The sequence below is a fragment of the Arabidopsis thaliana genome, chromosome 3 (genome assembly GCF_000001735.4).
Source record: "Arabidopsis thaliana chromosome 3, partial sequence".
Taxonomy (NCBI): Eukaryota; Viridiplantae; Streptophyta; class Magnoliopsida; order Brassicales; family Brassicaceae; genus Arabidopsis; species Arabidopsis thaliana.
Genome location: NC_003074.8, coordinates 3825841 through 3847730, shown reverse-complemented (window position 1 = coordinate 3847730; position 21890 = coordinate 3825841). Strand labels below are relative to the sequence as shown.

The 21890-nt window shown below is 37.0% G+C and overlaps 6 protein-coding genes across 14 annotated transcripts; 3 read left to right on the top strand and 3 right to left on the bottom strand.

Annotated features, from left to right (window-relative positions):
* Nucleotides 1–144: 144 nt before the first annotated feature.
* RGTB2 (RAB geranylgeranyl transferase beta subunit 2) lies at nt 145–2959 on the top strand. 4 transcript variants are annotated; one of them, NM_001337972.1, is made up of 10 exons: nt 145–653; nt 777–927; nt 1021–1137; nt 1240–1306; nt 1385–1533; nt 1662–1798; nt 1875–1973; nt 2058–2133; nt 2217–2335; nt 2579–2844. In NM_001337972.1, the coding sequence occupies exons 1-9, from the start codon at nt 591–593 to the stop codon at nt 2309–2311; spliced, it is 954 nt and encodes a 317-aa protein (NP_001327836.1). In that variant the 5' UTR covers nt 145–590; the 3' UTR covers nt 2312–2335; nt 2579–2844. The 4 variants fall into 4 exon arrangements, with proteins under 4 accessions (NP_001327836.1, NP_850567.1, NP_187814.1 ...); NM_180236.4 differs by having other exon boundaries at nt 169–211; nt 577–653; nt 2217–2959; NM_112041.3 differs by having other exon boundaries at nt 177–653; nt 2217–2959.
* On the bottom strand, nt 2220–4643 carry TBL1 (trichome birefringence-like protein (DUF828)). Its single transcript, NM_112040.2, has 5 exons — nt 3841–4643; nt 3547–3739; nt 3275–3468; nt 3037–3195; nt 2220–2956 (listed from the first exon to the last, which is right to left on the bottom strand). Exons 1-5 carry the CDS (start codon nt 4587–4589, stop codon nt 2581–2583), a joined length of 1671 nt encoding a protein of 556 aa, NP_187813.1. The 5' UTR covers nt 4590–4643; the 3' UTR covers nt 2220–2580.
* A 1481-nt stretch (nt 4644–6124) lies between these two features.
* Nucleotides 6125–8630, bottom strand: AT3G12050 (Aha1 domain-containing protein). Of its 2 annotated transcripts, NM_180235.1 has the most exons (4): nt 8283–8629; nt 7534–8165; nt 7362–7441; nt 6265–6521 (listed from the first exon to the last, which is right to left on the bottom strand). In NM_180235.1, exons 1-4 carry the CDS (start codon nt 8440–8442, stop codon nt 6428–6430), a joined length of 966 nt encoding a protein of 321 aa, NP_850566.1. In that variant the 5' UTR covers nt 8443–8629; the 3' UTR covers nt 6265–6427. The 2 variants fall into 2 exon arrangements, with proteins under 2 accessions (NP_566410.1, NP_850566.1); NM_112039.3 differs by having other exon boundaries at nt 6125–6521; nt 7534–8630.
* A 2251-nt stretch (nt 8631–10881) lies between these two features.
* AT3G12040 (DNA-3-methyladenine glycosylase (MAG)) lies at nt 10882–12602 on the top strand. Of its 2 annotated transcripts, none has more exons than NM_112038.3 (6): nt 10882–11222; nt 11410–11481; nt 11566–11689; nt 11845–11915; nt 12064–12121; nt 12216–12602. In NM_112038.3, exons 1-6 carry the CDS (start codon nt 10950–10952, stop codon nt 12380–12382), a joined length of 765 nt encoding a protein of 254 aa, NP_187811.1. In that variant the 5' UTR covers nt 10882–10949; the 3' UTR covers nt 12383–12602. The 2 variants fall into 2 exon arrangements, with proteins under 2 accessions (NP_187811.1, NP_001326241.1); NM_001337971.1 differs by having other exon boundaries at nt 10897–11222; nt 12064–12154.
* AT3G12020 (P-loop containing nucleoside triphosphate hydrolases superfamily protein) lies at nt 12585–21751 on the bottom strand. Of its 4 annotated transcripts, NM_112036.4 has the most exons (24): nt 21321–21751; nt 20477–20743; nt 20294–20391; nt 19954–20043; nt 19592–19644; nt 19325–19390; nt 19195–19248; nt 19001–19060; nt 18550–18628; nt 18162–18229; nt 17728–17790; nt 17498–17602; nt 16990–17094; nt 16768–16875; nt 16541–16687; nt 16080–16262; nt 15772–15927; nt 15325–15528; nt 15107–15247; nt 14893–15018; nt 14760–14810; nt 14475–14522; nt 14279–14356; nt 12598–14160 (listed from the first exon to the last, which is right to left on the bottom strand). In NM_112036.4, the coding sequence occupies exons 2-24, from the start codon at nt 20713–20715 to the stop codon at nt 13585–13587; spliced, it is 2898 nt and encodes a 965-aa protein (NP_187809.3). In that variant the 5' UTR covers nt 20716–20743; nt 21321–21751; the 3' UTR covers nt 12598–13584. The 4 variants fall into 4 exon arrangements, with proteins under 4 accessions (NP_001325623.1, NP_187809.3, NP_001189866.1 ...); NM_001337970.1 differs by lacking the exon at nt 21321–21751 and having other exon boundaries at nt 12585–14160; nt 20477–20835; NM_001202937.1 differs by having other exon boundaries at nt 13413–14160; nt 14475–14810; nt 21321–21583.
* AT3G12030 (transmembrane/coiled-coil protein (Protein of unknown function DUF106, transmembrane)) lies at nt 12624–13370 on the top strand. The gene has a single exon (NM_112037.3). It carries the CDS (start codon nt 12676–12678, stop codon nt 13264–13266), a length of 591 nt encoding a protein of 196 aa, NP_566409.1. The 5' UTR covers nt 12624–12675; the 3' UTR covers nt 13267–13370.
* Nucleotides 21752–21890: the final 139 nt, after the last annotated feature.

Genomic DNA, 21890 nt, shown 5'->3' with positions numbered 1-21890 from the left:
TTTAATTCGCAAAACTCGATTCTTCTGGTTTTGATTAAAATCGGATTGGACATGAAGGATTTGAATCGGTTCAATTAAGAGAGCCAGATTGATTTCGGTTTAGTCTGGGTTACCCAAAAAAGTCTGGTATTAGTGACCAAATTAATGTTTGACTGTCTTCTTCGTCGTATCGCCCAAAAGAATTTCTTAGATTTTGGCTTCTCTTCTCTAGGTTAGTTCCATTTATCAAAGAAGTCGTAATAAAGCTTCGTTCTTTAATTTCATGTTTATGTTCTGTTACTAATTTCGTAGTAAAGTTTTATCTTTTCCGTAAGTTCATGTTCTGTTCTCTTACTCGTAATTTCGTATCTACTAATCATAACTTAAACAAATTTAACCTCGAAGATATGACCCTTAAGAGTCTCTGTAGCTGATCGCTTAGAGTGATATTCACTAGATGCTCAACCATGGATGGGTGATTTAAGTGTTAATAAAAATTATACCAGCTAGGGATTTTTAACCCATTGAAGGAAAAACTAAAGTTGAATCAAGCTAACTTTAAAAATCGTTGGTGTTGTTTCTTCTGTTCGTGCCAAGTTTATTGAATCCCGATGGCAGACAAGCTCGTAGCTGGCAAGCATCTTCGTTACATTCTGAATTTGATGGCAGAAAAGGTACTAGTATATAAAGCTATATCATCCATTTTCCTCATGCTCATTGTTTATGTCACTATAATTAACAACTTAAAAATTTCCCCTTTCTCACTTTTTTAATTGGTTTTCATATTAACTTGCTAGAAAAAAGAGAGTTTTGAGTCTGTGGTTATGGATCATCTGAGAATGAATGGTGCATATTGGGGACTAACCACACTGGCTTTACTCGACAAGCTTGGTTCTGTTTCCGAAGATGAAGTTGTGTCATGGGTCATGACCTGCCAGCATGAGTCTGGTGTGTGTTATTCAGTATATTATTTTCAACCTTAATCGTACGATGTTACTGCTTTTGTAGTTTTTTAAAAAGTCATTCTTTTTTTGTGAGCAGGTGGCTTTGCCGGTAATACTGGCCATGATCCGCATGTTTTGTATACACTCAGTGCTGTACAAATCTTGGCCCTCTTCGACAAACTCAACATTCTTGATGTTGAAAAAGTTTCAAATTGTATCCTTTACGCATTCAGCTTCTTGTCACTGTGAAAATAAATAAACTCGGTAATTCGTTTGTTGTAGATACAATTATGCTTTTTCTAAATGCAAAAACTAGATATTGCTGGGTTACAGAATGAAGATGGATCCTTCTCAGGAGATATATGGGGCGAAGTAGATACAAGGTATTCTTTCTTCATAGCTTTTTGTTTATTCCGATTTGTGAGTTTCATTATGTTTATCTGCAAGCTTGTTTAATGTAGGTTTTCTTACATAGCTATATGCTGCCTCTCAATATTAAAATGTCTTGATAAAATCAATGTGAAGAAGGCTGTTGATTACATTGTGAGCTGCAAAAACCTGGATGGTGGTTTTGGGTGCTCACCTGGAGCGGAGTCTCATGCAGGACAGAGTATGTTCATGCTAATTTAACTTTTTAACCCTGGGATCATCATTCAATATGTGTCTAGATGACTTTACTGAATATCATTGCAGCATCATATGGTAATTAAAGGGCATTGATTCTTTATGTTGCTGCAGTTTTCTGTTGTGTGGGTGCTCTTGCTATCACCGGGAATCTCCATCGTGTTGATAAGGACTTACTTGGATGGTGGTTATGTGAAAGACAAGACTACGAGTCTGGAGGTTTAAATGGACGACCTGAGAAACTCCCTGATGTAAGCGTTAAACTCTTCCAAATCGTAACATGATTCTGATTGTTCTTAGCGTGCTTTTGATTATTCCTATTATCAGGTTTGCTATTCTTGGTGGGTCTTATCCAGCTTAATCATGATCGATAGAGTTCACTGGATCGAGAAAGCAAAGCTTGTCAAGTTTATCTTGGACTCTCAGGTTTGTCTCCAATATTGTTGCTATTGGTTTTAAAGGTCTCATCTTTTAGAGCCTTCCCTGAGGTTCAAGTGAAACTTTGAATAGGACATGGATAACGGAGGCATCTCAGATAGACCCAGCTATACTGTTGATATCTTCCACACCTACTTTGGAGTTGCGGGTAACTAAAAATGTCTTTCTTTAGCTTATCTTGTTGATGTGAAGCAAAGAATTATGTGTCAATTTAATACAAAATTGGTGCAGGGCTCTCTCTTCTCGAGTATCCTGGAGTCAAAACAATTGATCCTGCCTACGCTTTGCCTGTCCATGTCATCAACCGGATTCTCTTCACCAAATGATTCTTCATCAGAACTCAGATTTAGGTTAGGCGTTGGAGTTAGACAAATTCTGGTTAGGTCTTCGATTCTAATAGTCTGGTTCTGTTCGGGTTAAGCATATGTTTACTATTACTTGTAGTCACAAAACCATTTACAATCTCTAACCTCTCCCATGAATTAGGTTTACAACCAAGAAAACTAACATGGCACTACTCTGATTCTCATCTACATCAGTGTTTCTTTTCTTTTTATCCCTTTAAAGTTCTGTGTTGATCTAAAATGATGCAGATTCAACTCCTATGATCTTTTAGGGCTTTCCGCCGTCTTTTGCCACCAAGCTGGTCAAGCTTTACAAGTAACTCGGCATAGAAAATTTCGTTCCAAGAATCAGGCACCCCAGGGAGACACCAGTGGCTACAGTCTTGGTACAACAATGGTGATTTACTTTCTTCTGCGGATAGTTTTTGTTTCCGGTATATCGATGGGTGAGCGTCCTTCCTGTAATCAGTTAACCTCGTGATGTTGAGATACGTGACTGGTGTTTTCATTCCCCTGAGAACTCTTTCAAGTATCTCCATCTTCAACATGTAAGGAGTTAGGTAAGTCTCGTTCTTGATCGGTTCTGTTTCATCATCGCATGCTCCTCCCGCATTCCATTGCCCGCCGCTGCAAACAAATCAAACCAATTTTACAAAACCAGTGTTTATGACTAGTAAAACTACCAACACAAGATCTCGATCTTTTACCTGAAATGTGACGGGGAATAACCACGGAAGAAAACAAGGGACTTCTTTGGATTCACATTCTTATCAACCCATCGACCCCAAGTTGTCAATGCTTTTCGGAAAGCTTCATCCACATCGAGTTTCGGGTGAACAGTGCTCCCTTCTTGATAATAATCCTCCCTAATGAAAGAATCCAGCAAAAAACAATGAGACAATCATCCCAAATCAGGGATCAGACTAGTTGGGGAAAATCTAATACCCTTTGGAAGTTTTCTCATGAGTCCACCAATGTCCGGTATTGAATACAAGAATATCCGCTCCTTTGTACTGCTCCGATGACTTCCCGACCAAATCTAACCGCAAAGTCTCCTTCTTCGTCCCGTTCTTCTCTGTAACTTCCCATTCTTGAACCAAGAAAGGCGATGCAAAGAACTCCACAGTGCAATTATAATCCTGTCGACAGTAAATCATTCGATTAAAACTCGAAAACACACAAGAAGAAGTAATGAAATCGAATTTTTGACAACTTACTTTAAAGACGAAAGAGTACTCAGCCTCCCAACGGAATTGATGCCTTCCATGAGCCTCAAAGACTTGACTCTCGTCTTTCACTGATCCTTTAAGAATGCAAACCAAAGACTCCCACATGTTTCTATTCAGCGAATCTCCAACAAACACTAGCCTTCTTCCTCTAATCATCTCAAGCAATTTACCTCCATTTAACCTTTCATATATTCATACACACACTTATATCATTGGATTATTAGACTCACGTACCAGTCACTCACCACCATGTAAAAAAAAGAAACCAAGTGTTATAATTACCTTGGTAAAGAACATTGCTTTGGTTTCCATTTCAATTTCTGGAAATCCACGTCAGGTCTTCCGTTTGAGATACAATTAAACTGTTCATCGATCAGATTACACGAACCGGGTTTGTAGAGCGGATACGAATCGTCTTTGACCCAATCTCCCTCGAAAAACTCACAACTCTTCAGAGACTCGATCACCTTTCTCAGCGACGACTTCCTTCTCTGTTTTCGCTTCGGAGAAGCAGTCGAATTGACAGCTAGAACTTCCGACAGAGGTGCTTTCCTTGCTCCATGTGTGTCCAAATCTCGAGCAGTTTTGTTGTCAGGACACGATATGTTTTCCTTTGCATGACCGGTCTGGAACTGAATAGTGATGGTTTTAGCATTTGTGTCCGTTGTCCCATTTGCGACGGGGGACTCAAAGGTTAAGTTTTTAGTAACTGCAGTGAGATTTTCCGGCGCCGGTGTACGCAATGTGGTGAAATTAGAATCGAGACTCGACGGTGAAGAGTTGGATGAATTCGAGACAGTGATATTAGGGAGAACATAGGAAGAAATGGAAGGAGCGAGTGCGACTGTGATGGGAGAAGGACTAAAGGCTAAGAAAACAGTCAAGGCAACGAAAGTTACTACGAAAGCGTAGACGAAAGTTGAAGTTTTTCTTGGTTTCACGGTGGAGAAAAAGCTTTTGATTTCGACGGTGACGGAGGAGAAGGCGGAGACGCCGTGAATAGGCAAATGCTTAACGGAGTCCAACGCCATGGCGAGGGAGTTTTTTGGCGCGTGAGAATCTTTTTCTCTGACTCTTGGTTTTGCGTTTTTTTTTTTTTTTAAGAGTTCAGAGAGATTAAAAAATGGGTCTTTTAGCGAGAGTGTGAAAAAGAAAAGAGTCTTGTCTCCGTCAACAAATCTCTTTTTCTAGAAACTTGAGAGAGAGAGATGTGTTTCTTCGGTAAAGTGACATTTGCTTAGGAATCGTCGCTAAAGTTTGAGGTATTTCTCTTTATATTATGCCCCTTGTCTTTCGAAACAACTACGAGAATGCCACTGTTTTGTGACGCGGAATAATTTGGAATGTTGAGATTTTGTTTTGTTGGTACATTTGGAATGTTGAGATTTTGTTTTTTAAAACGCACTTGCGTGGTTCATATGAAAACAAACAAGAGAGACTATTTTAATTCGCTTTTTATGATTACTGTTTGGTATCTTTAAGTGACAAATGTATAGTAAAAGCATAAGCAAACTATATCTGCTATACTTTTCATTCAACATATTTCAACAACTGCTTATTAAGCTAAGACTTGCTAATTGATTTTACGTAAAACAAACTTACTTTATTTGTTTCGATGTTCTGACTCCTTGTCCCACACTTGTCGTACTTTTTTTTATTGGCTTAACCATCAAAGTTACTCAGAAGCACACCACAGGTAAGATTATAACTATCTATTGTTGAATATTTTATATAGAGTTATCAGTTTTGTAGTCAAAGTGTCAAACACATAGATTAATACAAGTATCTATCACATGAACATGAACTACCTGAGATGGTGTTTTAGAAATCCACAAATTTTAGATTTACAAACTGCAATTAGTGTTCGAGATTTGAATCTTGGATCTGATGTAACAAAATTAAAGTTTTGGTCAACCATATTTAAAACTAAATTTTAATAAATCAGCCGTTCGTTAGATTTAATAAATTCCAATTAAAAATGTTTTTGTTACATGTTTATTACAATCGGGTAGGTAAAATTCAACTGCTTAGTGTATCTGTATATCAATACATTAATATGGAAATGAGATCTTGTACTTTAATCTTTTGCCATTTTCGTATGATTTTTGTCTGTTTTCTATTTAGCTTGAAAAGTTAAATACACACGCTACTATTCCTAAACCCGATCTTTTGCCATTCTCATATTTTCCAGTAACGTAAAGTATGGCAAAGGTACAAATTCCTAGTACTAGGAAATCTGAAAATACGTAAGCCATATAGAGCTAACGAACACAATTCCGTCACATAGGAAACATCAAGCATTAGGCTTACGCAAGTCATAGACTATTCTATCTATATTGTGAATTTGAATCTATACATGTTGATTGATATTGTGTTGCTGCATGCGCAATAATTTTGAAGTTTCCCATTTACTTACTGAAAAGCTGAAAGTGAAATGATCTTTTTTTTTGTTGGAGTAGATAATTCATTACCACATCCACATGGCAATTCCCACATGCTATTCCCTGACGATGTGTCCATTAATTGTTAACCATAATCAACAAAAGCATTTATCTACAATGACACATTTTTCGACCTCATATGTTTCACATAACATAGCAATGTAACTTCATATTGGTTAGTTCTTTTTTTCTCATACAAGTTTCCTAAAAACAGCATTCCTTAAGTGATTTATGTATGTGTAATCGTGTAATCGACAAAAAGATTACCAAACGGATGCTGATCAAGGGCCTATGGCCTAAAGAAAGAGATTATATATAAGTTCAAGGGAAATGCATTAACTAAAACTGAAAAACTTTAAAATCATACATTTTGCATTGGTTATCGGTCCAAATCATAATCAACTTATTTGATAATCAAAATCATAAGTTCATATTCCAAATCCGAAAACTGCACGGATCCTATGGAATATAAGATCTCTCCATCCTCTCTCAGTGTTTTCCACCACAGTCGCATTCCCGTATCTGCATCAACCATTGGATAAACATCAGATAACAGTAGTTACATCAATGTCCTCACATTTAGCAACATTGAATCACTCACTCATCTTAAGACACAGGCCATATACCAAAGAAAAAAAAATCATCAGTTATCAAGTGTTCACAAGGAACAAAGAAGAGTTATATTGTCAGCATAAGCTAAGAGTGAGTTAGTAGCAAAGATTGACATAGATAGTAGATCGAAGAGACGTGGGACATTGGGAAACAGGAGCAATCTATCATATACCAACCAAAACAGTAAACCCAAATTCCAAAAGAATCCATTCGATTATTAAACATGTCAGTCATCACTTCTTTCCACTTTAAGGATGAAAGAAGTTCAAACTTTCTGTCTTGGTTTACCAGAAACCAAAGTTCTAATTCAGAATCACAAGCAAGTCACTAAAGGGGAAGACTAGAAGAGTCCATCAACTACATACAACAAATCAAATTAGTGCCAAGGATAAGCATAGATAATAGAGTTAAAAGTAGTGTCGGTCACTGGGAAATTTAACTAGCTATAGGTGGTTAGGGAGAGTTGAGCAAATAGACCCTTGGTTCTAGCTTTGTACATCGGTAGCAAAATTCTATTTTAAAACCAAGCTATAAAGCAGTCCAGATTCCAGCAGAATTCATTGCATTCAACCAAACACAAAACATAGTCACTCAATAGTCTTTCTACTTCATGAATGACCAACAACGTGTTAATAGGTAAAAACTTAAAAGCTCCTTTTTTGTTTCCTAATCCCAAAGTTCAGACTCAGAATCAAGAGCAACTCATTATAAGTAAGACTATAAGATAGACATGCCATGAGTAAAACTAACCTGTCCTCTTCAGGAACGTCAGTGTGAGTAAGATTGACAATGGTGACTCCTGGTTGAGGCTCCTCGAAAACGATCTTCACCTGAAATGTCAAAGCAACAGCCAATATATCAACCACAATCAAATCTATAATCAGGGTAATACGTTTAGCCATTCCAAATTCACTAAACTAACCGTTGAATCAAGACCATCAGGCCAGCTCCCAAATCTCCACTTCTGAACAATCAATTTGCCTTCTTCAAGCTCAAGATTCATTCCAGTAACAGACCCATCAAAGACACTAATCGGACCATTCACATCTTTACTAATCTTAGCATTACTCTGCGTAAAACCTTTCCAACGATTCTCATCCATTAAAATCTCATACAAATCCCTAGCTCTGCAATTAAACTTCTCGGTCATAGTAATTGTCTTAAACCCTTCCTTAGTCTTCGCCTTCTTCTTCTCCTTAACTACCTTACTCTCCACCGCAGCAGCAGACACCACCGGGGCAGCACCAGACTTCTCCACCGCCACCGTAGCTGATCCAGCCGCTACCGATTTCGGCGCAACCTTCTTCGATTCCAATTCATCCCTACACGGGCCTCCTCTCGCCATAGCCTCCACATAAACCCTAACCTTCTCCAGAATAATCTCCTTCCCCTTCTTCACCATCGCTTCCTTCAAAGTCCTCCCAATCGGTCCCTCATCCTTCACCGAAAACCTAATCTCCGGATCTTCATCAGCATTCTCATCGGAGATATAAGGCATATCGACCAATCCATCAGCTTTCAAAAGCGTCTTCCCATCGGAATCTTTAGCCTCACCTTCCCAAGATAAAGAGACGTTAAGCTCGTAGCCAGGGATAATCTTCCCCTTCCTCACATTCACATAAGCCTCGCCTTCGACTTTCTCGATCTTACTGACCTTGATGAAAAGATTACCTTCGCCGGAGAGGATATCAACGCCGGAGAATTGTTTGGTGAAGAAGTTGCGAGACCATTCAAGGCAATTGGTTTCGGACCAGTGCCAGTTATGGACGTTGGTGCCGTCAGGTCTGTCTTCTACGATCCATCTCTTGTCACCTTCACCGAACTTTGCCATGGTTGGATTAGGGAAGCTAAGCTACACGGATTGAGAGAGATTTCAGCTAGCTGAGAGCTAAGCAGAGCAGAGAAGTTTGATTTCGCTGAGATTTGGGAATTAGCAGCAGAAACTAGGAGAACCTAGTTAATGAATTAGGCTAACGAAGCCTCTAGAAACTTTTTTTTTTTTTTTTTGGGGACAATTTGCCTTTTTTTTTCTTAAAGTATATTTAACAAATTAATTTTGAAACGGGCTTTTATTAGAAGTGTCTAGAATGTAGGAAAATTGCTTCTTGGGCTTACATAATCCTTCCTGTTATTGGGAGAATTCTTTTGGGAAAAATGTCAAAAAATACGCGAACTTTCAAATTTGAAACGAAAAAAACATGAACTTTCGAATTGTCATTTTAATCACAAAGTTTCGTTTGACTTTTTAAAAAAATTGTCAAGTTTCGTTGACTTGGTCATTTTGGGCACGTTGTTAAATTTCCGGGGTTAACCTTCTGTTAGAAATTTCTGTTAAATCGAAACGACGTCGTTTTGAAACATCGTTTTGGACGTTTTGGAGCTTCCAAAACGACGTCGTTTCGTTAGAAAATAATGATGCTAAATCCGCATTCACATGGAATCGAACATCTGACCTATTGGACTTCTAAAGGACAATCTACCGCTGAGCTACGAGAACAGTTTGTTAAAAAAAAAAACATAGCATATATACTAACAAATAAAACTACACAATTAATTGAAAATATATACAATAAATTATAAATTACAAAACTACAAAAAAACAAATATATACAAAGTTTTTAAATATACCTACCATACATATATATTTTGAAATTTGAAATATTAAATTTCTATATAGATGTTTTTTATATTTGAGAAATTATTTTTAGTTTTCAATTTTTATGTATTCCAAATATAGAAAATACAATAGAAAAGACTTATGCAAATTATTTTCAATTTTCAGTTTTTATCTATTCCAAAAATACAATTGCAAAGACTTATGTGAATTCTAGAGAGATCTATAATTTGAATATAGAAGATGTCTTTATATATATAATTAAATATTTGAAATTTAAAATATATTATGGTAAGTTTATTTAATATTTTTAGTTTTTTTTTTTAATTTTGTTATTTTTAATTTATTGCATATATTTTTAATTAATAGTATATTATATTGGTTAGTATATGTATGCAATGTTTGTTATTATTGTAAATTATTGTCGTAGCTCAGCGGTATATTGCCCCATATGAGTCCAATAGGTCATATGTTCGAGCCATTGTGGACGCGGATTTTGCATCATTATTTTCTAATGAAACGACGTCGTTTTGGAGATCTAAAAACGACGTCGTTTCGATTTAACAGAAATCTGTAACAGAAAGTTAATGTCGTTAACAGAAATTTAACGACGTGCCCAAAATGGCCAAGTCAACGAAACTTGACAATTTTTTTAAAAAGTCAAACGAAACTTTGTGATTTAAATGACATTTCGAAAGTTCATGCTTTTTTCGTCCCAAATTTAAAAGTTCGCGCTTTTTTAACATTTTGTTTTTTTTTTCACTTTTTCCTAAATATTAATTGAAATTTTGTAAACAAAAACATAGAGGGGTGTATTCAATTTTACTTTTCTTCCCTAAAAGCGCAATTAAGGGTGTCAATGCAGATTTGAAGTTCATATATCAGTTAGATATTATTTAAACATAGCGGATTAGTTTGACATCTCAGTTGAAAAATATTTGATACGTAAATTTAAGCACGAGTAAACTAAATGCCAAGTAGTAAATATGGATGTTGAAATCCGCAATTAAGAATTTGTGGTTTTTTCGGAGTTTCTAGTCTGGATAATCAAACAAAGATCGAGTTTAGTAAAAAGTGTTTGTATTGATCTGTTTTTAGTTGTGTTACATAAGAAATTTTTGTCGGGGTAATACATTATCTATTTATAGTTTTGAACTCGAACCGACGATCATTAATATGTAGATTTCTTCGCGCATCACATCTCGCCCTTATTTATTTCTTTCTGTTTTCGGTATTTCGTTTTAAATCTTTTCGCGATCATCTCCTTTCTTTTAATACGCGGATTCAGATATATCCTTTAACAGAAGTTGAAACCAAACTCTCTTAATGGACTTTAACCCTATTGAGACTCTTTTTCAATCTTGGTCAAACAGCGTTGGCCTACTTCTATTATCTTGTGATTGAGATCTGCCCACAATTTCGGATTATCCGGATTGCGAGATTCGACATCAACAATGAATCTATTTATACATTGATGCAATTCTGCCAAGATATTGCAACAATTTGACATTAGTGCCAAATAACCTTGGTGTGAAAAAAAAAAAAACTATGAACGATTGTTTTATTGGAACAACCATGATTTTTTTTTATGTCTATGACAAAGTTGGCACCACCTTTGGACAACATAAATAAGTAAATAACCATCACCCGCCAAATATTAACAACAAAGAAGGTCAACGTCGCATACTTTTGAAAAGTCAAATCTTTTCGTTTCGGGTTGTATAATGAAAACGCCGGCTCGTCGATCGAAGCGGGTTAATCAGGAGGAATCGGAGACAAATGTTACAACCCGAGTAGTCCTACGGACACGAAAGACCAACTGTTCCAAGACACGAGCGGCTCGGGTCAGACCCGATTACCCACTGACCCGCACCACCTCCGAGTCCGAGATGAAGTTAATGCCTCCGGAGTTCTTTCAGATCGACGCACTTGATCTTGCGCCACGTTTGCTTGGCAAGTTCATGAGGAGAGACAATGTTGTGCTTCGAATTACAGAGGTCAGACTCAGACACACGTTTCTGTTTTTTTCCAGAGAAAGGATTTAGGGTTTTAATTTGGGACTGTTTGATACTCTGATTAGATCATTGGTGCTTACTAAGCTAATGCAAAATTAATGGTATTGGTGCATCTTGAAATACTATGATTGTAATATGCAACGATTTAACCTTGTTCCTCCTTTGGTAGGTAGAAGCTTATAGACCAAATGATTCAGCTTGCCATGGACGATTTGGTGTTACCCCACGGACCGCACCAGTTGTGAGTTTCTTCTTTTTACTTGTTAGCATTTAGTTACATACATACAAGTTGTGACTTCCTCTGAAATGTGGTTTCTTTTTTTAGTTTGGACCAGGAGGACATGCTTATGTTTATCTATGTTATGGTCTTCATATGATGCTCAATATTGTTGCTGATAAAGAAGGAGTCGGAGCTGCTGTTTTGATACGGTCTTGTTCTCCTGTTTCCGGTAAATAATCTGCTCACATCGGCACCGGAACTCTGCTCATTATACTCTGTCTTGTTTGAGGCTCAAAGTTGTTTGGGTTGTTGGCCTATCGCAAGTGTTGAATTTTCATATCTTTTGCATGTTTTTACTTTATTTATTCATCAATGGCATTGCAGGAATGGAGACTATACAGGAGCGTCGTGGCCTGAAAACCGACAAACCTGTTCTTTTAAATGGACCAGGAAAGGTTAGAGCTTCACAATGCATTTCATATGTTCTTTAATAGTTAAGGAAAAAAGTTGAAAGTATCTCCGATGGTTAGATCTTGAAATAAACAATGAGTATTCTTGGTCAATCCTCTTGCATTATCAGCTTTTTATCTGTGCCTCTCGCAGGTTGGTCAAGCGCTTGGACTCTCAACAGAGTGGTCTCATCATCCACTTTATTCTCCTGGTTAGTAGGTCACAGACCAAAATAGTTAATGAAGTAAGACCATGTCTCTCTCAAACAGTGTTTAAGCTTTTGTACTAAAAATATATGGACACAGGAGGACTGGAGCTTCTGGATGGAGGAGAAGATGTGGAGAAAGTAATGGTTGGTCCTCGCGTTGGGATAGATTACGCATTGCCTGAACATGTGAATGCCTTGTGGAGATTTGCTGTTGCAGACACTCCATGGATAAGTGCTCCTAAGAACACTCTTAAACCTCTCTAACTTCAACTCAAAACTCCTTTGTACCTCTTCTTTGTAAATAGACATCTGCATGTCATATTAACTCTTTGGTGTGTGTGTTGTATAAACTATTTTGCCAAAGATTGTGATTTGGGTTTTTTGGTTTATAAAGAAAAAACAATTGGGGCAATGTTGTAAAGATTGGAAACTGGAGGTATATTTAAGCTCCCCGAAACTTTCTTTATTTATTCTTTTGCCCTCCTTTGACTTTCTACGATTCCTAATCAAAGTGAGACCCGAACAGTCAAATCCAATCTCTGCAAGTTTGCGCAACAATGGCGACTACGATTCCACTCTTCGCCTCTTTCAAATACGCCGATAGCTTAACGGTCGTAGGAATCTCCTTCTGCACCGCGTTGGTCTGCGAAGCCATCTCATGGATCTTAATCTACCGTACCAGCTCATACAAATCCTTGAAATACTCCATTGACAAGGCCACGAAGAAACTCGAGACAATGAAGACAGAGAATCCATCGTCAAAGCTATCCATAAAGAAATCAAAGACGAAGAAGATCGATCGCGTTGAAACCAGCTTAAAGGAATCGAGCCGAGATCTGTCACTCTTCAAGTTCAAATCCGGCGCCGTTGTGGCACTGGTTCTCTTCGTCGTCTTCGGATTGCTCAATTCACTATTCGAAGGTAAAGTCGTCGCGAAGCTTCCTTTCCATCCGATCACGATAGTGAAGAAGATGAGTCACAGGGGACTGAAAGGTGATGATCCGACGGATTGTTCCATGGCTTTTCTCTATCTGCTGTGTTCAATTAGTATCAGAACCAATCTACAGAAATTTCTAGGGTTTTCTCCGCCGCGAGGAGCTGCTGGTGCTGGTGGTTTGTTCCCCATGCCTGATCCTAAGACCAACTGATCACTCCTTTGAGGTTTTTTTTTTTTGTTTTTGTTGAGATTTTTGGAACAATTTTCATATAAACACACAGTTACAAGTTTTTGCAATCATCTGATGATTTTGGTATTCTGATTCGATCTAAGCAAGTTAAATTAAAAGAGACATAATAGTTCTTCTCTCTTAATTGAATCTTTCTTTACAAAATTATCAACAAAGTTATAAAAGAAAGTCCCAATAACCGAAGAAATCGAGACTTACAAGGCAAAGTACCAAACACAAACTCTCTGGAATCACTGCACAAACATATCCTACTTATGTTGTCTTCTTTTCTCTCAAATCTCAAAATGAACCTTCCGTTTGTTCCGTTTGTCGCGTCTCTGATATAGAATCAGAGATTTCTGAATCTGCTCCTTGAGATCTTCTCAGCTTAGAAACAAGAACCCACATATTAGCAAGCTCATTCTCCAGATATGCTTCTCTCTGTTTTGTTTCTTCTAATATCCTTTCAAGCTCAGCTTCTCTTTGTTCTTTTTCACCAAGTGCAGCTTCATACGATAGCTCACGTTCCTTACTCATCCTCAGTTCTCTCTTCAGCTCCATTGATGGGCTGTCATGTTCTTGCCTCTTTGCAAGACTCTCTCTTCTTCCATTGTTCCTTACATTTGTTGTTGTTCCTGTCTTATTTCGTTGTGCGATTGGGCTCTTCTGTGTTGCCAGCTCAGCTGCTAGTCTCTCGTTCTGATTCATAAGCTTTGCAACTTCTTCGGATAATGCCTTGAGCTCAACTGCAGCTGCTGATGCAAGACCTTTTGCATATGAACTCTCTTCTGCAAGTTTCCTGTTTCTGAGTTCTAACTGCTCCTTTGATTCACTTAGTTCCTTGGCGTCTTGTTTCAGCTCTTTAATCTTAGTTCCCTATCATGTCAGAAAGCAAATAGAGTTTGTTTAAACATCATGTGGCTTATAAGACGAAGATCGGTGAAAAGCATGGTTTTTGCAAACAACAATTTTTACGAAATGTAAAAAGAGAGACCTGTGCTAGTTCCAGGGCCTCAGAGAGCTGCTGCTTTAGATTTGCAACTTCTTCTTGCAACACTTCACATTCACATGTCTGCAGAAAATGTATTTCATCGGTTATTGAATTCTTTTAAACATTATAAACCTAGCCTCAAAGCTTTTCCAAAGACAAATGAAATCGGGGATATAGTCAATGTCAAAAGTCTACTAACCTTTTCATTGAGTGTTTGCTGAATGATGCGATTATCTGCAGCTTTAACCTGTAAACAAGATGAAGAATGAGAAAAAAGCGTAGAGCATACCATTAGCTTCATTGTTAATATAGTCTGGCGTTTTGAATACTGGTATTTTATAATATACACAGAAGAAACTTTATTCAGGTATGAGGAGAGATAATATTGAGCTAAAATGAATAATCTTATCCAGGCAATAGCAAAACCATCTCTAACTTCTGCATAGATGAAGAAAAATTGCATAAACAGAAACAATTCGATCACCTCGAGTTCAAAAGATTTCTCATTAAGTTGATCCCTCAGCTCAGCAACTGCCTGAAGATAATATAGGAATCACTTGAGAGATGAATGGCAGACAAAAAAAGTCAGTGCATAATACTTGACAATTGGAACCTACCTGCATGATATCAGATTTATCCAATGCCTCATGAGATGTCATAACAAAATCCATTATCTGTCTCTCCAACGTAGCAATCTGGTCATTCTTTGCTTTGATGTCGTCATTGAGTACTTTAATTTCCTCCTAAGCAACAACGAGAACCGAGAAGGTCAATATTTTGCTAGAGTAAAACAACTAGATATAGATATCATGAACAGGGTGATTATATTACATTAATCTCCTCATTTTGAGGGGACTTTGCAGCTTCATCTGACATCCGTTTTAAAGAACTTAATTGCAGTGCCGCCTCTTCAGATAATATCTTTTTCTGTTCCCTCAAAAGATCCAACTCATCGCTCATTTTATTGCTAGTCTGGGAACAAATGCAAAAAGGTATTGTAAAACAGAGAGTAGGAATTGGATTCGATAATGAAAATATCTCTTATGTACCTCCGGAATCTCCATTTCATGGGAACTGTCTTCTAAAGCTTCTCTGTCTTCCCTAGGCTCTGAGAGTTGTTCCATCAAAGGCGAGCCTTCTGAAAGTCTTGATTCTGTGTGCAGATGACTGCCTCCCCCTTGAGGAGTTGATGGTGTGCTGTTAGATTTGACCACACTTGACTGGTCGCTGGCACTTGAACTGTGATCTCTTTTCTGATAGGAATAAGTAAGCATGGTTTAAAAAAGGGGAGACAAGAGAGGCACCAACAAATCAAAGAAGAAACTGCATCTAAGAGGACATAAGCCTCACACGTTGAGTCCAGAAATCTATAGTGAGTGCATGAAACATTTACGACAGTAAAAACCTATAGCTGCCAGATGCAGTTTTGAAACGAACAAGAATAGCCCACAACATAATTGTCAATGCTATAAATGAAAATTCAATCATTTGTATACCTTAGGCTTTAACCAATTTAACAATCCGTGCTTGCGGGTCTTTTTTTCTTCTCTATACGCATTATCTCTAATCTCATGATTTCCCTCCACAGAAACATACAGGTCAAGTTGCTCATCGTCCATCATGTCCCGCCTCTTGTATGGTAGGTAAGCAAGCTGAATATACATCATCAACCAAGATCAGCCAAAGAAGCTAGTAAATTTGTGTGCTATAATAGATCTAAAGTCTTTCAGATCAAAGTGAACCATCATCAGAAGAAAAGATGGAAAGAATTTGTATATTATCCAGCATAAATCAGTGGTTCTACCTCTTCTTCCCCAAATGAATGTCTCCTCCGCGGATTAAAACGATGAGGTAATCGAGATGCTTGTGGATTTTTAGTCGACACCAAAATTAATTTCGTCAATCTTTGGATTCGACTCAGGAGAGCTGCTTTAGCTTCTTCCTCTTCTTCGAGTCTAGATTGCAGCTTGACTTGACCATCTTCTAGCTTTTATCATCACGTTATATAGCCAAAAACAACAAAACCAGGTTACTTCAGCTTCTCTCAAATGCTTGATTGTAAACCAAAAGGCAATGACATAAAACGTCCTCACACTTGTCTAATAGAATATAAATAAAATGGACGGAAACAGTGGTAGTATTGAAAAACTGTCGCATTTTGTGTCCAGAATGACCTCTATCAAATTTGACCTCTATCTGCCATAATCTCTTTCTGACAAATTGTTCTCAGAAAACATCAGTGCCGAACAAAAATTTCAAGCATACCTTCTGCTTCAGAAGAACAATATCATCTGCACCAATATCCTTCAGCTGAGGAACTGGTACAATTTCCTGTTTAAGCTGTTCCAACTCTTCCTTCAGTTGACGAATCTCGCGTTGGTACTTCTTGATTAATGATTTCTCATCAATTATCTACAGTTTTCTAGAGTTAGAAACCAAAAAAGACCTTCAGTACAAAAGATAAGAGCTGAAAGAAGATATGCGTGGAAAACCTTGTTTTGTTCAGCTTGAATCTCAATATGCTTTGCACGATGAGCAAATTTCAGTGTATTGTGTGTTTCTTCCGAACTGCTTGATGCAGGAGTGACGGTACAAATGAGCTACCATATCCAGAGAGAAAAACTAATCAGTAAAGTATACTACTATAAAGATCATGTTGTGCATTTTATATTTATTGTACCACGAGGATTGAGAACAGCTTAAACAAGACTTACAGATACTCGGTCATGACCACTCAATGAGGACTGAAGGATCCTGGTTAACTTAGAGTCTCTGTATGGTACATGTGAAGCCCTCACATCCGTAAGCTTTGATATCACCTATAACCTCACAATAGAACTAATAAAATTCAGCCCAAAGGAGAATACTTGTAAGGTTTAACTGTAAGGTTTGGACAAGAACAAATTGGAAATAAGAGTAGCAAGCAAAATGATGCAAATGCGGAAAGGTGATTCTACAGTTGAACTGGCTAAGTACTAAAAATCTAAAATGTAAAAGACCTAAAGTAATGTATGTAACTATATGTTTAATCTGCAAGTCTCAAAATATAGAGGGGTAGAAAGTGTGCTTAATATTTAGGCTCTAATATGTATACAACATAAAAGAAAGCAATTTTCTTATCAGACCTGCTTTAAAAGGACATGTCAAAGAAGTCCTTGGATTTTAACTGCACCCCAAAACTTATTGTTAACTAAGTGAAAACTGTGGTACGAAAAAACTTACAGTCCCTAACGTCAGCAAACTTTTATTTATATATGATCCTTCTTTGCGTCTTACACCACTGGTTTCAACCTTTGAACTCTCGGAACCTGCCAGATCAACGAGGTTCTGCAGATATGAGAGAAATTATGGGTAGTAGTTAATATCAGATGTTCACCTTTTAAATTTTCAGAAAATGCAACTAATAAACATATTAAAAGGATTGATCATCACTGGATACAAGATGAACTTACCAGTTGTGAGAGGTGTACAGCTTCACCTTTACTCTTGTCACCTAAGGGACTACTTTCTATCGTCTGCATCCAAATTAGTTGATCATTTTTCAGAAACAATACAGCTACATGAGTTAATGTGACTAAACAACTACGATTAGAGTAAAGGAGAACAGTAATTCCTTAAACAGAAGAAATCATATGGAAGAAGAACATGATACACAACTTGTGCTGAAAAAAGACGTATAATTCTTCAGTATTCCATTTTTAAGCAATAAGGCGATTGTATGAATAAAAGAACTACTGACTTTTACCTTTTAACCTAATAGTAATACAAAATAAACTCAGATTTTTTGTATATCCATCAATATCATAAATGTAATCACGTGATGAAATGATATAGCAACTGCACAAAGATACCAGTTTTTAATATTTCAAAGAGAATATTAACATACCAACGTAAATATTGTATGGCTCCGGCTGCTGAGCAAATTAAAATTTGTGGATCCAACATGTCGTTGCTCTGTCATGAGGACAAGATCTCTATCAATATGCATTAACTGATAAGCAAACGATGACGAGAATTAACTAGATCATGACAAGGTTTAAGAATGAAAGGGATTTACTGGAAAAAAAAGAGAGAGAATTACTCTATCACAATAAAGAAAAACAAAAACACACTTTTCAACGTTCAGTATAGCCTCAAGCATGTGGAGGAGTACACTTTCTGATAAACAATTTTGTAATAAATATACAACGACTGAAACAGTCTTTGCTGGAGTTGTATGGTTGTAAAGTAAACCTTTTCCTTTGAATAAAAGGGAAAGTGGAAGCACCACATACCTTCTCCAGCTGCAATAAGAGAAAGCGCATGAGCAGGGGATAAAACAACTTCTTCTTTAATCCCTTCGACAAAGGTTCCCTAGAGTCAATAAAAAAGATAAGTTCAAGTGATTAACTTGGAGAAAGACACTTGTAGCAATAGAAGTCATGACAAGCTCATTATAAAATACTCAGTTCAAATGATTATTAAAAGGATCAACTAAACGAAGGATCACATATTAACATTGTAATATCAGAGTCCCCATAGAGATAAAATTTCGCAAGAAAAATGGAGTAGGTATTTTTTTCAGGCAGCTCAAAAATGGTTTCCTAATATATAAAAATATGATGCGAAGGTTTTGGGATTCTATGACCACTGTAATCATAACAAAGATATTACAAGTCAGTGAGAGTAGCACTACGCATGTTTTCAACAGAAAAGCAACAAAGAGAACCTGAAGCTGAAACGCACCTGCTTGTCTTCTCTGATCCTCAAATTGTGTCCTGCTGGATTCAACAAATCATTGACAACCTGAAATAAGGTGAACCTTAAGGATAGTAATCTTTAAGGAAAATTAAAAAGCAGCGTATTCTTATCACTCCACTACTGTTGAAAATTGACTATAGACAACGGAGCAGAGAAGAAAAGTAGGTAAATAATAGCACCTCATTATATATTTCCATGTAGGAAATACGCAGAAGAAATTCTCGATTAGGAGTCTGTAAGAAAATAAATATGTGAGGTCGCTAGTACTTGGGCCAAGGAATATGAAAAAAACAATATCCTAACAAGTACCTCTTGGATGATGCTGAAAGCATCTTTCACTGCTAACGGTATAATACCAGGAGATCTCTGGTCACCCTGACATTTGGACCAAAAACATCAACCAAATCTATCAGCTCAGTAATCTAGTCAGAGGGGAAAGATATAAATATGAGACTTTCTGATAAAGCATTATACAATAATGACACATTAAACTACATTGTAGGAAGATATACCAAAAATACTTTCTTTTATGTAACAAGCTGAAGAACAAAAAGTATCCAGATGAAGGACTCTTACATGCATTGTGTGTGTCTTTCCACTGCTTGTCACTCCATATGCGAAAATGGTCCCTGAAGTATAATCAACATTCATTGTTACTATATTAAAATCAAGTGGTACGCACATTGAAGTCAAATTAGTGTGAAGATTTTAACATTTATTAGGTCAGCTACGTCAAAAATCTCACTCATGAGTATTTTTTTCATGATTCTTTTGAATTAGGATAAACCTTGTTGATATAGCCTAAATGATCAATATCACAGAACTAAGTCTTTCAACATAAGAATATGGAAAAAAATCATGCTTTTCCATAAATGAGTCAAAATAGAAATTGATCTTATTACAAACTAGATTGGCCCTTAAATCTGTTCAGTTCATACCATTTATCCCCTCCATAGCCCCATTAACAACATGGTGTGCAGCAATATCATAGACATTGCGTGTTGTGGTTGTAGGTCCAAAGACACGGTCTGCAGGAAGGAGAATAAATCATTAACTGACAGAAAACAACATGCAAGATCCAAACATCAAATAAGGAAGAATATCCAATTAAATCACTGTCTTCATTCTGTAAGACATAATAAGAAGTTGAAATATATACCACATACGAATAATACTATAATTGTTCATTTGTTATTCTTGAGTGAAGTAATGCCCACATGCAATTATTTATGATGATTCTGAAAAATCCATGACACTAATCAAACTGTCAAGACTAACCATAGGCATAAGCTATTGTCGGATTATGCTCATTTCGCACGATAGTTTCCCCATCTGCATACCATGCAACCTCCTCCCCTTGGCGAATTTCCCTTGGACTACATCGAGGATAAGGTATGTCAAATTCGCAGAACAAACATCAACCTAATTTTTGCAAGCGTATGTAAACATATCACCAAGAACCTGAGTGGGCGAAAGCGAACTGTCACTGTGACGTTTTCTTTAGACCGCTGAGCAGTTTGTGGTAAGGGATCTGGTGAGAAGAACTGCTGCTTGCTTTGAGCAGATGAAGAAGCAGGGGAGCTATGGCCATCTATAGAAGTCTCTTGATAAAGCTTCGAAGACGAGGTTGTCGAAGATGCAGTAGAATCAGCACCCTTTAACCCTGCTTTTCTCGATTTTGATCCTTGTCTAGATGCCATCACAAGTCGTAGTCAAAACTCCAAAACACTGAATACAGACACGAAAAAACAACAATCAATAAATAGTGATAAACCTCAAGCATAAAGCATTTCCCATTTCTAAACATCTGAAGAAATGACTAACTGAAAAATGAAGGAAATGACCAAAATTTACTAATCAAACCAATTATAGAAACCTTTGTTACGTCAGCTCTAACAACAACACTAAAAACCATGAAAAGTAAGCAGTTTATATTAAGGTTGTTTCTAGCTTTCCATGAAATTAAAATTGCCAAAAAAGTGAATTTGACCAATAAACACTAAGCTAAAAGCCTAAACTTACGCAGTAGGACCCTCGCTTTCCTCACAGTTCATGCCGAAGCCGCACAAACAGAAAAAGTTGCAATTAAAAAATTTGGGGCAAAAAAGCGATGAAAACAGCTAAAGAGCAAGCGATGACGTGAAATGAAATCAGAGAATCATAATCGCAGAGAAGCACGAAATGGACAATTCAAAAAAAAACCAATAATCGCTACTATGTAAGAAATCATCGAATTATCACCGGATTTCTCAGAAACCTAACGGCATTTGATAAAATTCCATAAGAAGACAGAGAAAGAGAGTACCTCTCAAGTGAATCAAAGAAGCATCGCAGCTCAGAATCCGAAATCGTATTGAAAAGGTAAGAGAAGAGAGATAGATAGATAGATAGAGAGATCTCAGAGAGAGAATCAATCAGATTGTTCGTGGATAGCGATTGTAGTTAAAGAGAGTTTTAAATCGAAAGTCGCAATTTCAATTGAATGTTGTGTGGGTTTGGTTTTCTCGTTACCAAAAACACCATAATAAAAAGGTACAGCTGAGAGAGAAAGCTAGACGAGTATACTTACATACTTACGTTTCTCTGTACGTATCTGTTTATACGTATTTTTTGCCTTCACGGATACAGTTAGGAGAGAGAGTGACGATTTTAGTTTTTTCCATCGAATAAAAGAAGTCTCGAAAATCTTGAGAAGAATAATTTTATAGTTTTTTAATTTGTGACTTTGACTTTGGCAGTTGATGGCAAAGGATTTTGTTTTTTATTTATTGCCATCCAATTGAGATTCACGAGACTACTTGGTGAAGAAAAAAAAAATTGGAGTTTACAGAGATAATTAGTAGTACATTGAAGTGTCTTAGTCACAGCTTGGACC